This window comes from Tinamus guttatus, unplaced genomic scaffold (genome assembly GCF_059628265.1).
Source record: "Tinamus guttatus ecotype Peru unplaced genomic scaffold, ASM5962826v1 Tinamus_guttatus_pri_ptg000710l, whole genome shotgun sequence".
Lineage (NCBI taxonomy): Eukaryota > Metazoa > Chordata > Aves > Tinamiformes > Tinamidae > Tinamus > Tinamus guttatus.
This window is the reverse complement of record NW_028289244.1, coordinates 5,321,189-5,336,845: the sequence shown is the minus strand read 5'-3', so window position 1 is coordinate 5,336,845 and position 15,657 is coordinate 5,321,189. Positions and strand designations below refer to the sequence as shown.

At 58.2% G+C, this 15,657-nt stretch overlaps 1 protein-coding gene across 2 annotated transcripts; it reads left to right on the top strand.

The window, feature by feature from the left end:
* The first annotated feature begins 841 nt into the window (after positions 1-841).
* On the top strand, positions 842-14,859 carry ANXA6 (annexin A6). 2 transcript variants are annotated; one of them, XM_010217671.2, is made up of 25 exons: positions 842-900; positions 3,452-3,536; positions 3,871-3,965; positions 4,161-4,274; positions 4,352-4,442; positions 4,525-4,604; positions 4,687-4,743; positions 4,932-5,025; positions 5,439-5,534; positions 6,072-6,130; positions 6,525-6,647; positions 6,776-6,834; positions 7,237-7,315; positions 8,129-8,210; positions 8,484-8,578; positions 9,210-9,323; positions 9,955-10,045; positions 10,766-10,845; positions 11,065-11,118; positions 12,358-12,375; positions 13,078-13,174; positions 13,518-13,613; positions 13,948-14,006; positions 14,322-14,444; positions 14,799-14,859. In XM_010217671.2, the coding sequence occupies exons 1-25, from the start codon at positions 883-885 to the stop codon at positions 14,856-14,858; spliced, it is 2,019 nt and encodes a 672-aa protein (XP_010215973.2). In that variant the 5' UTR covers positions 842-882; the 3' UTR covers position 14,859. The 2 variants fall into 2 exon arrangements, with proteins under 2 accessions (XP_010215973.2, XP_010215974.2); XM_010217672.2 differs by lacking the exon at positions 12,358-12,375.
* The last annotated feature ends 798 nt before the right edge of the window (positions 14,860-15,657 follow it).

The window sequence follows — 15,657 nt, the reverse complement described above, 5'->3', positions numbered from 1 at the left end:
CATTCTGCGAGTTACCCTGGAAACTGAGTTGTGTTTCCTGGGCTTTGCTCTGCACATCTGACTGATACCAGAGCTTGGGCTGCTCCACTAAAACTCAGAAAAAGCCACCAGGGACGCTTGGTGCTGCCACCTCCGCTGCAGTGGGATTTTCCCCTGGAGCTGGGATAGTCCCGGCACCCCTAGGGCTACATGGGGAGCAGGAAGATGGGGAGAGGGATGAGGGCTGCGGCTGATGCTCCTGGCGGTGCCCTGGGCCTGGGGGATGCACCATGGGGGGCAGTGCCCGGTGCCAGCCCTGATCCTGCAGAGGATGCTTAGCCCATATCCGCATATTTGGCGCTTCTTCCCCTCGTGGTTTCTCTCAATGCTGGCCGGTTACCGTTGCGCTGGCAGGAAGCTGTGCTGGAGCAGGCATCCGTTTCTGCCGCTGCTTCCGACATCCCTGACTCGGTGCCAGCAGGAAAAGACCTCGGCTCTGCAGAGCGGACAGCCCTGACCTGGTCCCTGTGCTGCAGGCACTTTCCTCGCTATGGTGCTGGCAAAATCGCTCTCCCCATCTACTGCCTGCAAGGGGCCTTGGTAGACCCACTGGAGCGGGATGGGAGCGCTGGGAAATTGCTGTTAGTCCAGCAAATGTCAGGGCTACTTGGAGCAAAGCTCCATGGCCAGCCACAAGAGTCACCCCAATCCTGGCGTGTGGCCCTTGGAGAGGGGACTGCAGCATCCACAGCTCTCCCAGGCTTGGAGGAGGCGGAGGAGGGGGAGCCCGACCCACATCAGCATAGCCTCATGTGCAGAGATGCTCCAGCTGCTAACTGGCCTTGGTTTTCCTCCTGCAGCTCCATCTCTCCTTCACGCCGGTGACTTCCCGCGGCAGAAGCCATGGCACCCAAAGGAAAGGTAGGACACCCCACTCTGGGAGCGATGCGGCGGGGCCGGCTCCCAGGGATGCCTCTGCTTTCTCTGAGTTGTTCTCCACATCCTGGGGACAGGACAAGCCCTTGCAGCACTGCATCCCACCATGGTGGTGGGTGCGGGTTGAGGTCCTGCCATGGAGCCAGTTGACGTTGCTGCCTCTCCAGCTGGCTCCATGGGGTGGATGGGGAAAGTGCTGGGACTGAGGGGGCTGCAAAGGGGTGAGAAGGAGGCACAAAAATCCCTCCAGGAACAGAGCGGGATGGGAGATGGATGTGGGGCCCTGGAAAGGGGAGGAAACCAGACGTTGCCCAGGGATGTGGTGCTTAGCAGGGAGAAGTGATGTCCAAGAGGCTGGTGTGCAGGTCTACATGAAGCCTTTCGGTCCCACTCGGGGCCCAGTTGCCCAGAGGTGCCGGGGGCAGCCTTGGCCGCTCTGGGCACGCGGACACCCTTGGTGAGGAGGAGAGCCCCCATTCTTGCCTGCCAGCCCTTCGGAGAGGCCCCGGGGCATTCCCACCCCTTCCCAAGTGCCTCCCCTCTGTGAAGACAACCCGGCCTTTGCTTCCCCCCCAGCGTGGGTGCCCGTGCGCCCTGGTGCCCGCGCGCAGCCAGGGGGGCACCTTGGCGTGGGGGGCAGCCTGGGGCCAGAGCAGGGAGGCCAGGTCCCCTGGCTCCAGGACCCAAGGCCCCGGGCAGGAGCCCCTCGAGGTTTGGGCTCCTCGTGCACCATCGCGGCACCACGGGTGGCAGTGCCGAGGCCCCAGTGGATGCACAGGGTGCGGAGCGGAGAGCAAAAACCTCGCCGGGAATTTTGCTTCCAGCCGCCCTGCTCCAGCCTGGCCTATTTATAGCTCCCAGATCCCGGCGGGCTGCGATGACTCAGGGCTGGAGGAGGGGAGCGCGGAGGGCCCCTGAGCAGCTGCTGTCTGGGGGATGGAGGCGCGAGGCGGGCGCAGCAGCAGGCGCCGCGTCCCACGCCAGGGACGTCCCTGCGCCCTGCTCCTTGTCCCCGTTCGAGCAAGGCCGCTACCTGCCCTCCAGCCACCTCTTGTCCTCCCGACCCGCTGCAGCCTCCAGGCAGCTCCGGTGCCCGAGGACTCTGTGTCTCCGTGAGGCACGAGGCAGCTGTCTGTGCCGAGCAAAAGGGCCTGGGGGGCTTACGGGAAGCAGCGCTAAATCCATCCTCGTCGGGAAGTGCCTGCAACATGATCCTGTCCCCAGCGCGACTGCCAAGGTGCCTCCCTGCACGGCCCCGGGCTCTCCAGCGGGCAGACCTTCTCCTGCAGCACGGGAGATGAGTTCTGCAGTTAATCCTGCGGGAAAAGGGGCTTTTCCCCTCCTCACTGCTGCAGTGCCCGGTGGCTGCTCTGCTGCTGCGAGGGGCTGAGTGCCCATAGCAGATGGCAGAGCAGCCCTTGCATGGCCCAGCACACGCAGAACCTTCTGGTTCGTGCCCGGCAGGTCTGGGTTCTGTTCCTGGATGCCCTTGCCCTGTCAGGGATCTGGCACTGCTGGGCCTATGCTGTCTGGGGACAAGCTGGTGTTAGATGCCAGCGCTGGCAGTAATCCGGGTCCTTTATGCCACTACCTTTGATTTTAAGACCAGCAGCAATTCCTGAGTGAGCCCAGGGAGGTGTGTGTACCCACTTGGTGCATGATAAAAACTGGGTTGAATGATGTGCATTAGGAGTTTCCCAGGGCCCTGAAGCTGCTCGTCTGGCTTGCAGCCCTCTGCTCTCCAGCAATGCTGCTCAGGAGACTCTCTCCAGCTCTTCCCTTCTCCACTGAGATGATTCTCAGTTCCCTATGCGAGTTGTGGAGCCAAGCTGCATCCACCCCAGGTTCTGGCTGCTTTGTCAGCTTCCTGTGGACACATTCCATCCTGGTGCATTAGCTGTGAAGCAGCTCGTGGGGAAGTCATCTGACTTTGCAGAAGAAACCCTGGGCCCGTTTTCCCTGTGCCTTCACTTACATGGTTTCGTTCCTGCCGTATCCCTTGACAGCCCCGAAGGTGCCGAGTTGCAGCCCGAGCAAACTGGGTGATGCTACCCTGGGGCATTTCCCAGGTTCCTGGGATTCTTTTCCCATAGTCTTTGCCTTTCCAGATGGGGAGAAAAAAAAAAAAGTGTTCAAGGAACCTGCTTCCAAAACACTCAGCCCTTGCTGGCATGGATAAGGAGGATTGTGTTTAACTTTTAAATACACTGTACGATGGGCAAATAAAGAACAATGCTGCAGAGATAAGAGAAGGAAGGTCATGTACTGCAGTGACCTGGAATGCAAACAGTTTATGCTGGATAACAAATAAGAGGAAATAATTGAAAAGAGGAATGAGTGTTTGTTTGAAGCTAAGCTTTGCATTCAGAGAGCCCAAAAAGGGAGCTGATTTCACCCTGCTCCTGCTCACCATCTGCATCTCCACCTTTTCCCTTTTTTTCCTCCCCTGTATCCAAGCTGGGCCCTGCTGGGAGAAGGGGATGGACCCATGGGAATATCTTTTTCTCCTTTCATTTTCTTGTCTCCTTTCTCCTAGGTCTACAGAGGGTCAGTGAAGGACTTTCCAGGCTTCGATGCCAACCAGGATGCAGAGGCCTTGTACAATGCCATGAAGGGATTTGGTATGGATGCTCCTCCCAGCCATCACCCCCGGGATGCCCATAATGTGTCCGAATCCTTTAGGCTGGTCCCTTGCGCTGCCAGAGCAATTACATTGGGCTGAGCATCGTGCATTGCCACCCTGTCAGCTCCCTGTCTATTTTAGCAGCCTGCCAGGACTTTGCCTGGCTCCCTTTTGCTGCCCATCAGCACCAGAGCCCGGCAGGCTGCCCCTGGCTCTGCCCCTGTTCCTCCTCCTCCCAGCTGGAAGCAGCTTTGGGCATGGCCAGATCTTTAAGACGAGCCCTGGTGTGGGGAGGACGAGACTAAACGCGTTTGTCGGGCGCTGTCCTGCAGGCAGCGACAAGGAGGCCATCCTGGACCTCATCACATCCAGAAGCAACAAGCAGCGAGTGGAGATCTGCCAAGCCTACAAGTCTCTCTATGGGAAGGTAACAGCCAAAACAGCCTGTGCCCCTGCCACCGTTGCGAGCGCCAGCAGCTGCCTTGATGAGCCAAGGAGGAAAGAGCCTTAGTGCTCCCAGTGCCCTGCAGAGGCAGAGCTGCCTCCTGGGCCAGGGCCCGACCTGCTGCTCGCTGCGCATGGGAGCTGCTTTTCCCAGCCCCTCTCTCCCCCTCTCCACCAGGACCTCATCGCAGACCTCAAGTACGAGCTGACAGGGAAGTTTGAGAGACTCATCGTGAGCCTGATGCGCCCCCCTGCCTACAGCGATGCCAAGGAGATCAAAGATGCCATCGCGGTAAGGGCTGGGGCAGCCCCTGCGGAGCCTCCTCCACAGCCTGCCCTGTGGTTCACGGGTCCCATCTCTCCCCGCAGGGCATCGGCACTGATGAGAAGTGTCTCATTGAGATCCTCGCCTCCCGAACCAACCAGGAGATCCACGACATTGTGGCCGCCTACAAAGATGGTGCGTACGGGGTTGGGGCAGGTGGGGTAAAGGGCAGAGCTATGGGGATCTGGCTCCAGGCCGTGACTTCTGCTCCCACCAGCTTATGAGAGGGACCTAGAGGCTGACGTTGTTGGAGACACATCAGGTCACTTCAAGAAGATGCTTGTTGTTCTGCTTCAGGTAGGTCCAGCCGTCCTCCCCTGTCCTGCCCTCGTGGAGGCCGAGGGAGCCCCGCAGGGCTGAGCTAGTGTCTGTCCCGCAGGGCTCCAGGGAGGAGGATGATGTGGTGAGTGAAGACCTGGTGGAGCAGGATGCCAAGGTGAGGCCTGGCAGATTGCTGGGATGGGGTGGCATTTGTGCAGGGATGGACAGATGCCTTGGTTGCTCTGGGACAGTCCATCTCTGAGGCTGTGAAACAGTGGATGCCGAGGGTGCCTGTGCTTGTGCAGAGCCCAGCATGAACTGTGCTGTGCTTTGGGCGCTCTGACATCTTCTCCATCCCTCAAGGACCTTCTGGAAGCTGGTGAGCTGAAATGGGGCACCGATGAGGCCCAGTTCATTTACATCCTGGGCCGGCGAAGCAAGCAGCACCTCCGCTTGGGTGAGCCTCTGCCTCGGGATCAGGGCTGGGCTGGGGTAGCAGCAGGGGTTGGGCTGGACAAACCTGGCTGGACATCTGGGTCCCCAGGGCTCCATGGTCTGGAGCCAAGTGCCAGGTTTTTGTGGTGAGGACACCCTTGCTGAAAACACTGCTCAGTATAGTCCTGAGCAGCAAACCCGGCTTTAAAATTCTGGGCTCAGCTAAGCCCCACATGGCTGTCCTGATGTCCCCAAATGGCTGGACAGACACCTTGAGGGTATAGGAGGCCTATAGGCTGCAGTGGCAGGTGCCTAGAGCTGCCTTTGCCACCCTCACGTGCAGTGCTGGGACACCCAAGCCCCTGGGATGTCCTGCCTAGAGGGGCTCCCATCACTGAGGGGCTCATTGGGCCTCATCTCACTTGTGCTCCACAGTTTTTGATGAGTACCTAAAGATCTCGGGGAAGCCGATCGAGAGGAGCATCCGTGGGGAACTGTCCGGAGACTTCGAGAAGCTGATGCTGGCAGTGGGTAAGAGCTCCAGTGGCCGAGGATGCTGCTGAAACACGGGCCTTGCTGGAGATCTGAGGTCTTAATGAAGGAGCCGGTGGGGCTGACGCTTTCAGCTGTGCCTGGTGTCACGTAGCTGAATACAGGCATGTGCTCTTGGGAGGGATGTGTGTGAAAAGCAGCATGAGCTGAGGAGAGAGAGATGCCTCAGGCGTCGAAAGCATTCGTGATCAATAGCCCTTCACACCTAAAACTGAGAGGAGAGATGAAAAGGAGAGGAACTGCACAGATTTGCAGCTCCTGGCAGTACCTGCAGTGTGTGAAGCACCCGCTGCGCTGGGGACAGCCCAGGATGGGGGCAGATCCCTGTGGGGAGGCTGCTCCAGGAAAGGCGGTGCAAGCAGCCAACGGGGAGCAGGATGGGTGGTGATGGGAACGCGGTGGCAGAGAAGGGAATGGGGGCTCGGGGGCAATGGGGATGATGTCCTCAGGTTGGGAGCTGGAGCGGGAGCAGTCTGGCAGCTTCCTGGCCTCTCACCTCCCTTCTTGTCCCCGCAGTGAAGTGCGTCAGGAGCACGGCGGAGTATTTTGCTGAAAGGCTCCACAAGGCCATGAAGGTGAGTGGATCACCCTCATTCAGAGCCCTGTGGCTCCTCCTCAGCCCTGGGGAGCAGAGCAAAGTCCTGGCCTTGATGTGCAAGCCCTGTTCCTTAGCGCCCACGAGAAGCCCTGCAGGTCTCTTCCCTGCTCCCTGCCACTGTGGGTGGATGCTCACTGTGAACACAGGATCTGTGTGACCCTGGGGTCTTTGCCTCTCCCCTGCACCCCAGGGTAGAAGCCAAGTCATCTCCATCAGAGGAAACCTCCGAAGTACTTGTTCATGATACAGGGTCCCACACGGATGGGCTGAGTGACCTTCCTGGGTTAGTGCCCTGGGCCAGGGCTGCATGGGCTGCCCAGCCGGCACCTTTTGCTGTTCCAAGTCTTGATCCCTGGACTCATCCGTTGCAGGGGCTGGGCACAAGGGACAACACGCTGATCCGCATCATGGTCTCCCGCAGCGAGATCGACATGCTGGACATCCGAGAGGTGTTCAGGACCAAGTACGAGAAGTCTCTCCACAACATGATAAAGGTGAACGTTAGGGGGTTCCTGCCCGTTGCCTTCTGAACTCCTAGCAGGGTTCTCCCCGGCACCCGCACGCCTGCGAGGGCTGCGCAGTCCTGCAGGGTCCAATTCTCCATCTCTGACTGTCTTTCCAGGAAGACACATCTGGCGAGTACAAGAAGGCCCTGCTGAAGCTGTGTGGAGGAGATGATGAGTAAGAGCGCCTGTCCCTGCCTGTCTTTCCCTTGGACTGTCCCTCTGGGTCCCCTTGGGATTGTGCTGGGTGCGAATGTCCTGCAGAGCCTTGTGGAGCACCACGCTGGCAGATTTTGCTCCAGACCAGCAGCCAGACAGGGCGGCAGCACTTGCAATGGGTGCAGCTCAGCTCGGAGGGCTCTGCGGCCCTTCTGCTTGACAAACCCCAGCGTCACGTCCCTCTTTGGCACCAAGCGGTGACAGGGGCTGCACATCCTCCTCCTCTGGGTGTGCAGAGCCCCTCGGCACCAGAACCACCCCTGAGGATGCCCGCAGGGCCGAGCAGAGGAGCAGGGCGGGTTGTGGGGCGGCATTGGCACCCCGTGCTCACGCTCCTCGTGTCCTTGCCCTCCCGTTGCAGTGCCGCGGGTGAGTTCTTCCCCGAAGCGGCGCAGGTGGCCTACCGGATGTGGGAGCTTAGCGCGGTGGCCAAAGTGGAGGTCAGCACCCCCTTCCCTCCCGCCTCGGCCCCTCGCTCCGCTCCTGCCCGCTTGGAAGTCACTGCTGCTCCCTGCGCACCGGGGCCAGCCCGGCACCTCCTCTCTCTTGCTGCCTTCTCGAGACCTTTGGCTCTTCTCTGGTGTTGGGCATGAGGTTGGCGTGACGTGACCCTGGCAATGCTGTGGTCTCCACTAACCAGACCTCGCTCTTTCTCAACGCTGATCTCGCTGGGCTGGCGGGCACTGCATGTCCGTGCAATGCCCCCCGCGCAGCCTCCGCTTCGGTGCACGGTGGGGCTGAGCTCCTCGAGGGCAGCTGGCACCGAAGCCAGGGCTGGAGGCTCAGCTGGGGGCAATGTGGCCCTTGCATGTGGGGCAGGGAGGCGGATGGAAGGTGCCTGTCTGGATGCAGGTGGTGGGTAGAGAAGCTCCCTGGGTGCAGCTCGCAAGGCAGAGCACGCTGTTACCTTTGGAAACCGTTTGAGACCTAGGAGGGCAGAATTGTACCTGATGAGGGGTAGGAGCAGCAGCCCTTTCAGTGACTCCCCTTTTGGGACGATGCAGTCAGGCCCAGCAGGGATGGTTCAGCTGGGGAGAAGGTTACAGCACCAAGTGCCACAGCGAGACGCTGGTGTCCACTGCTACCTCCTCCCCAGCCTGCTCTGCTGGCCTGGAAGCCAGGGCATGTCCGCCCTGACCGCTGGCGCTTGCACTAACCCACCACCTGCTTTGGCCTCCGCTTGCTGGCTGGCACCTTCCCTGCCTCCCCGTGTCCCTTGGGAGCCAGCCTGACCCCTCTCCGTGCCTCCGCAGCTGCGAGGAACCGTGCACCCCGCGGGAGACTTCAATGACGACGGCGACGCGCAGGTGCTCAGGAAGGCCATGAAGGGGCTGGGTAAGTGGTGGATCAGGGAGCGGAAAATACATCCTGGCTCACCCAGGGCTGCAAAACAATAAAATAAAGGGCCCAGAGGGGAATCAGCAGCTTTGGAGCTGTGTAACTGTCCTGTTTTCATGTCCCCAGTGCGCAGGGACATGCTGTCACCAAGCGGTGACGTGCCCATGGCTGCGGGTGACAGTGTATGGCTCTGCGCCGGGCTGGCCGGGAGGGTGCAGAGCTCTTTGGTCTGGGTCTTGTGGCTCTGCAGTGTCACTGATGTCGTTGCAGGCACAGACGAAGGAGCCATCATAGATGTGGTCACCCAGAGGAGCAATGCCCAGAGGCAGCAGATCATAAAGGCCTACAAGGCTCACTACGGCAGGGTAATGCATCCCCGCTCCCCTTCTGCTCGTGTCCTCTCACCCTTGTGCCTGATCCTCACCAAAATCCTGCTGGAGGGGAATTTAGGGGCCTTGCTTTGTCCTGTAATGGCTTTCTTGAGGAAGACGAGGTTTTCAAAGTGGCCTCCTGCTTTGCGTGTGCCCACAATGCAAAGCATTGCAACAACTGCAACAATGCAAGGCAAGAGCACCTGTTTCCTTCCACTTTGTAAGGTCCTGGGTCCTGCATGGAGGACACCAGAGCTTGATTCTCCCAGAGCCATCCCTAAAATGTGACTTTAAAAGAGTCCTGTAGGTCCCAGATCATCTCCAAGCAAGAGAGCCTCCTTACTATGGCCAAGGAGATGGCACAAGGAATATTTCTGCTCTATAGGAAGAAATAGGGCCTTGGGGCATTCCAGCTCTAAGGAGCTGATCAAATGCACCAGTTTTCTCCCCTCCACTTTCATTTATACAACCACCTGCTGGCAGGTGTGATTTCTCCTTGCATTGCTCATAGGTCGGTATCCTGTGCTGTTTTTCCCTACTTTTTTTCCTCTTATTGCCGAGGCTGATCTGTCCCCGCTAAAGGAGCAAGGGACAGGCAGAGTCTAACACCCGAATGCTTTTGCAGGACCTGATGGCCGATCTGAAATCGGAGCTGTCGGGCAGTTTGGCAAAGCTGATCCTTGGGCTCATGCTGACCCCGGCGCAGTACGATGCCAAGCAGCTGAGGAAGGCTGTGGAGGTAACTGCAGCGCCTGCAGGAACAGCTTCGACACATGGGTGTTTGTAAATGTGCATCCATCCTGCTTGCAACCCAGGACAGACGTTGGAGGATGGCACACTTAAATCAGTCCTGGTTTCATTTGCCACCAGCCTCTTCATGTCCCATATGTCCTGTGTGTGCAGGGGGGTTGGACTAGATGACCTCTAGAGGTCCCTTCCAACCTTAAGCATTCCATGATTCTATATGAAAGGAAAGCAGAGCAAAAATCATGTTCTTGGCAAATTTTATATAAAGCCTCTCAGCAGGCTGTGGGCTGCTTTCCGTGTATCCCTGTTTTGCAGCAGGAGTTGTGTGCTGCTGCCCAGCCTGCACAGCCAGCCTGGGTGCAGAGCAGATGCACGCAGTGCTGTGCACTGGGCTGGGCAGCAAGACCTGCACGGGTGGTGAGGCCAAGCACCCTCCATCTCCCTGCAGCTGTAACAGCTGCATCCTGCTGTGCTGGAGATGGGAAACGCAGCCTGTGCATGACCAACACTGCTGGGCCCAGAGCAAACCTGGTCTTCATGGCCAGACCCCCTGTTTTTGTGCAGCTTTGGGAGGGGAGTTCACTTGCAAGCCCTGCAGCACCCTCCATGCCACTGTCTCCCAGGGGGCCGGCACGGATGAGAGCGTCCTCATCGAAATCATGGCCACAAGGAACAACCAGGAGATCAAGGCCATCAACGAGGCCTATCAGCAAGGTAGGGCAGCAGGGCCCAGCGTGGCGAGTGTGCAGGGTGCACCGAGGGTCCTGGGATGGGCAAGGGGAAAACTTGAGTTCACAACTGCTGTTTCTGGGCTGGATCCATGGCTTGAGTTGGTGCCTTAGTCCTTCCAGGCAATGGCAGCTCTTCCTCGGGCCCAAGCCTTCACGGAAAAGCAGTAGAAAGATGGGGCAAGGCTGGCCAGAAAACACAAATCTGTCCTATAACTTCTCATATCTCTTAAACCATGCACTTTGCCTCTTCCATTCATGTCCCCCTTCTCCCAAGGGAATTGGAGGAGCTGCAGGATCAAGGTTAATGCCTCAGCTCTTTGAGCCCCTTGGTTTTAAGTAGACCTCTCTGGCTGGTAACCCCCAGAGGTGCTGCTCTCTGCTGGTCCAGGGTCTAAGTCATGTGAAATACTCCCAGCTCTGCCAGCATAGTTTTCTCCCCAGAGATCTCTTTGGCAATGACCCTTTACCTTCCTGAGCACAAAGAACAGGCAGCTCTGGTCTTTTCTGGGGAGTTAAAGCTGTTGAGTTGATGGCTTCCCTGGGCCATCAGATGGAGGCATCTGCTTAAGAGATGCTCTATCCAGTGCATTGCCACCACCCTCTGCAGCTGCAAGGATTTCCCAAGGGAATCACTGGCACAAAATGGGTTGGAAAGCAGAGCCAGACCCCAAGCGCAGGGCTCAGCTCTCCTCTTTCTCCCCAGCCTACCACAAGCGCCTGGAAGATGACCTGAGCTCTGACACATCAGGGCATTTCAAGAGGATTCTCGTCTCCCTGTGCCTGGTAAGGGCAGCTCTCCTGGTGGGGACATTGTCCCTGCACTGCTGTGTGTGAGAGGGTCCCCATGGAGCCGGTGGGGATGCACATGGATGCGGTTTAGGAGAGGACATTCTGAATATCGTTAAGTGGCTGGGCAGGGTTGCTGGACTCTGCATCTCCTCATTTGGGCTTTCCCATAGATGTTTGCTCCATGTATTTATTTTTTTCTGTATTGAAACACAGGGCAACCGTGACGAAGGACCAGAGAACCTCACGCAAGCTCAGGCAGATGCCAAGGTAAGGGTTGTACTGGAGGCTCCCTCAGCACATGGGGATGGGATTTGGGAACACCTGAGGGTTTCCTATCTTCACCAGGAGCTAGACAACCTGGCCATGCTGTTTTGCTGATTGTGTGTAAAAGATCAACAAGGCTATGTCTCCTGGTCTGGAAATTGGTTCCCTGAGGATGCTAATAGCGCTGGGGCAGCGTCTCTATAAAACTGAGGAAAATATGCTAGAGAAGTGAAGCCTTTGGTGGTGAATCTGCCAGGTGTGACTGCCAGGGCCCGGCTGGGGCCCTGAGCTGCTCTGCTCCTAGCAGAGGTTGTCCCTGCACATGGAGGCTGCAGAGCATGAGAGCAGGGAGGGACCCTGGTGCTGCTCCCAGCACCTGGGATGGCAGCCCCAGCACCCTTTATTGGGCTCTTTACTGGGTCACAGTGAGCATGGACTGGAAGGGGACAGCCAGGCAAGCAGGACAGACCCTTCACTTTCCTTTGACATGCAGCAAGATGTGCCTGGGCGATGCTTGGAGTGGGCAAGGGGCTCCGTTCTGCAAAGAGCCCTGCTCTACCCCACCTTGCGCCAAGGGCCTGGCCCTGGGGACCACTCTGACTCTGCTGTCACCTATCCGAGCTTGCTGCAGCTCCTGCCTGCTCTGCTCCAGTGCCGCTTGCAGGAACGCGGGGCTGCTGCCGGCAGAGGGAGCGGGTGCTGCGCGCGCTGCGTTGCTTGTGCTGCTCGCCTGCCGCTTGCTGCAGAGAAAGAGAGAGCCAGGGGGACAATCATGGGCCGTGTGGCACCAACCTGCGTTTTTGTCAGCAAAGCGGGCCCTGCCACCCTCCTGCTGCCTGGATTTGCAGAGTGGGACCGGCTGCCCTTGGCTTTGGCTGCGTTCGCAGGCTGCTCTGCTGCAGCTCCTGCCCTGGCAAGGGGCTGTCCCCGTGTCTTTCCCCAGTGCCCCTACCTGCCACTTCCATGTTCCCAGGGACCCACCAGCGGGTCCCTTAGCTGGCAGCACCCCTGTCCCTGGAGCTCAGCAGGTTCTGCACTATGGGGTCTGGAGGGGCTTGATTTGCTTGACCAAAGTGGCCAGAAGCATCGTGCCACAAAGGAAAAGGACACGGGTGGCTCATAAGATCACAGCCGCTCACGGGAGATCAGGGGATGCATTTTAGGTGCACTTTTTTTTTTTTGCAAGGGTTGTGCAGCATCTTTTGACCCTGTTGTCTTCCTGTCTCTCTCTTTCTCTGCCAGGTTGTTGCCGAGACCCTGGTGAGTGCCTGCCCTATAGCTCCTCAACCTTGCGCATGTTTAAGGGGATGCTCCAGGCCGTGGGTGCTGGGCTGCAGGAGCATCCCAGCTCCTCCACACACAGGGGCTGTGCCTGCTTGCCCCGGGCTCCTCGGGCCATGGGGTGGCGAGGGGACAGGCAGGCTGGCACGGGGGCAGCTGGATGCAGTGCTGCAGAGGGCAGAATGGGGAGAGATGAGCTGCCCTTTGTGGGGCTGGGGACCAATCCTGCCCCTGGCTGCAGGGGAGGGCTCATGGTTGAGGCAGAACAGAGACTGGCACCAGCTATAGCAGTGGTTTCACCCACATATAGCACTAACGTGACCCAGGGTGGAGGAGGTCTCTGCATCTGGCAGATTTGACTTGCCTGTACAATATTATCCCCCAAATGAAGAAAAATATCCTAAATGCTATCTTTGTGTAGATTTTTCATATAAACTGGAAAATATTTTTTCCAGAGATAATGTGTCTTTATGTATGTATACATGAGTGTTGTCTATGCTTGCTTTTCTCCAAGAGCCATTTTTTAAAAATATATGTATATAATTTAAAAAGGCTAGGGAACCTTCCAAGACCAGAGACTTTCTTTGCAAGCAGCAGTCCAGGACTGGCTGTCCTGTGAAGGGCCATTTGACACCCTCGTCCCCCTCCTGTTCCCCTCTTCACTCTGGGTTGCTCTTGCAGAAACTCGCCGACGTCTCCAGCAATGACTCCGGTGACTCCTTGGAGACCCAATTCCTGAGCATCCTGTGCACCCGCAGCTACCCGCACCTCCGCAGAGGTAGGACCTGTGTGTTGGTGGGAGCAACGTGTTGCCGCCAGCCCCGTGGGGACACGAGCGCTTTGATTCCACGGAGGCTGGAACGGGGCTGCTCCAGGAGGCTGGGGCGGGTGGGTTGTGTCCCCAGCAGTGCTGGGGACGTGGGGATGAGATCCCTGCATCTTGGGGGGAGATGGCATGGCCCTGCGTGGGGGTGGGCTGGTTGAAGCTGCACCTGACCTGGTCCTGTGCAGTCTAGGAGTCTCTGCTTGGGGCTCTTGGGTGTCTTGACCTACTGCCCCCAAAGCTCTGGCGCTGGCATGGAGCCACTTGGTGCTGACCGTCTCCTCTCGTCCATCCCTAGTGTTTCAGGACTTCATTAAAATGACCAACCATGACGTGGAGCATGCCATCAAGAAGCGGATGTCAGGAGATGTTCGGGACGCGTTCGTGGCCATAGGTCAGTGCCTGATGGGTGCCCTTGGAGGCCACCTTAGGGCTGTCCAGCAAAGCAGGGGTGCCCCAGCCAGCAGTTCCTTTACCTGTCTTTGTCAAGGCAAAGCTCCCATTGCCTTCAAGTCACGGAGATTCCCTGTGTGCCAGTGGAGCGGGATGTTTACAGGACCATCCTATGAGAGCCCTGTAACAGAGGAGGGTTTTGCATTGGCCCCAATGGAGGGGCGAGGGGCTGGAGGTGGCTTTCCCATGCCCAGTGGTGTTCACCATGCTTCAGCATAGCCCTTGGGGTGCTGCAGAGCTGGGAGCCTCCTGACCGTCCCCTGTCTGTGTTGCAGTGCGGAGCGTGAAGAACAAGCCAGCCTTCTTCGCCGACAAGCTCTACAAGTCCATGAAGGTGAAAGGGGCTCCTTTGGGGACGAGCTGCAGGGGTGGTGGAAGGGGGACGCCCTTTGGGGACTGATTGAGCCCCACAGCAGCAATGGTGTTTGGCCTCCTCTGGCCATCCCTGAGGGAGCAGGGCCAGGCTCAGCTCAAGCCGTTAATTGAACGGTCATCTGGGATTAGTGAGGATGCAACAGGTCCATGTCTTGGGGCAGCAAACCCAGTGCTGTGTCTGAGGGGAGCCCTGACCTGAGCTGTGCTGGAGACCCTGGGAGGCTCCTGGGATCGCTCTCCCTCCAGAGTTATTTGTTCCAGCTCCCCTTTGCAGGGCGCCGGCACGGATGAGAGGACCCTGACCCGCATCATGATCTCCCGGAGCGAAATCGACTTGCTCAACATCCGGGCCGAGTTCATAGACCTGTTTGACAGATCGCTGCACCACATGATTGAGGTGAGGAGGGCCCAGGGGTGGGCGTCCCTCCCTGGTGCATCTTGTCCTTGAGCCTCGTGTGGGAGCAGTGCTAAGCTGAGCACCCACGGGCTGCAGCACATCCTTGGGAGGCAAAAACAGCCCCAACCAGCCTGGTTTAGTGGGTCTGTGAATGGATTGCGCTGCTTGTGCTCATAGTTCAGCTCCCTGGAGCTTGCCAAGGTCCCCGTGCCATTCCCAACAGGAATATTAGTGCTGATCCCCTCTCCGGGGCTGGGAGGGCAGCCGGTGGGTTCTGCTCCTGTATCCACCCCGAGCTGCGCTCCCCGGGCACAGATCCCTGGCGATCACTCCAGGGATCCTCTTGCCTTGCAGAAGGACACGTCTGGCGACTACCGCAAGGCCCTGCTGGCCCTGTGCGGCGGGGAGGACTAGGCCACCACGGGAGCCCTCGTCCACGTCTGAGCCAGCGCGTGCACCGCCTTGATGTCACTGCAGCTTTGGGGCTTCGGGGAGCACTCGCTTCCTCTGGGGAGACAACTCTGTGCTGGAAAACGGCACCGCGTTGCAAGCAGGGGAGCTGGGGGGGGTTGCGGAGGGGTCTGTGTAGGGGGATTGTCTGTCTCAGTGCAAAACGATTCATACTCAAATGTGCCACTCACCCAGTAACTTACTCAGATCAATAAGACAGTTTTAAATCTCAACAATAAAACCTTGATGTTGCTGTCCCAGGGCCAACATGGCTCTGTTTAGTGCAGCAGGTTTGGGGGGGAAGCGGAGAGTCTCTTTGCTCCTGTGGGCAAATGTGCCCAGGCAGAGCAGGGCAGCACTGGGGTGGGCATGATGCTGCCAAGTGTGTCTGGTGCCACGAGCTTTGCTGGGCACCTCTGAACCTCCCTGGTGGCTCTCGGGCTCCTGGGGGCTGTGCCCAAAGCCTGGATCTTGGCTGGGTGACGGTATCACAAACTAGAGCTGCGGAGCTGAATTGGTGTCATCCCCTTGTCCTCCTGTGCAGTTTCCTATGTCCTCAGCCTGCTCAGGGGCTGCTTGCAAGGCTAGATTGTTTGCATTTCCCCCAGTTCCCAGAAAAAAAGTACTGGAATTCCCAAAAGTGGGAAATCCCAGCACTTTCAATTGTTTCCAAGTCAGAACAAAGCCCCATAACTACCCAAACTTTCCCTAGAGCAGCCTTGTGACTGAGGAAAGGCTCACCTTCAAAATATCAAAGCAGTAT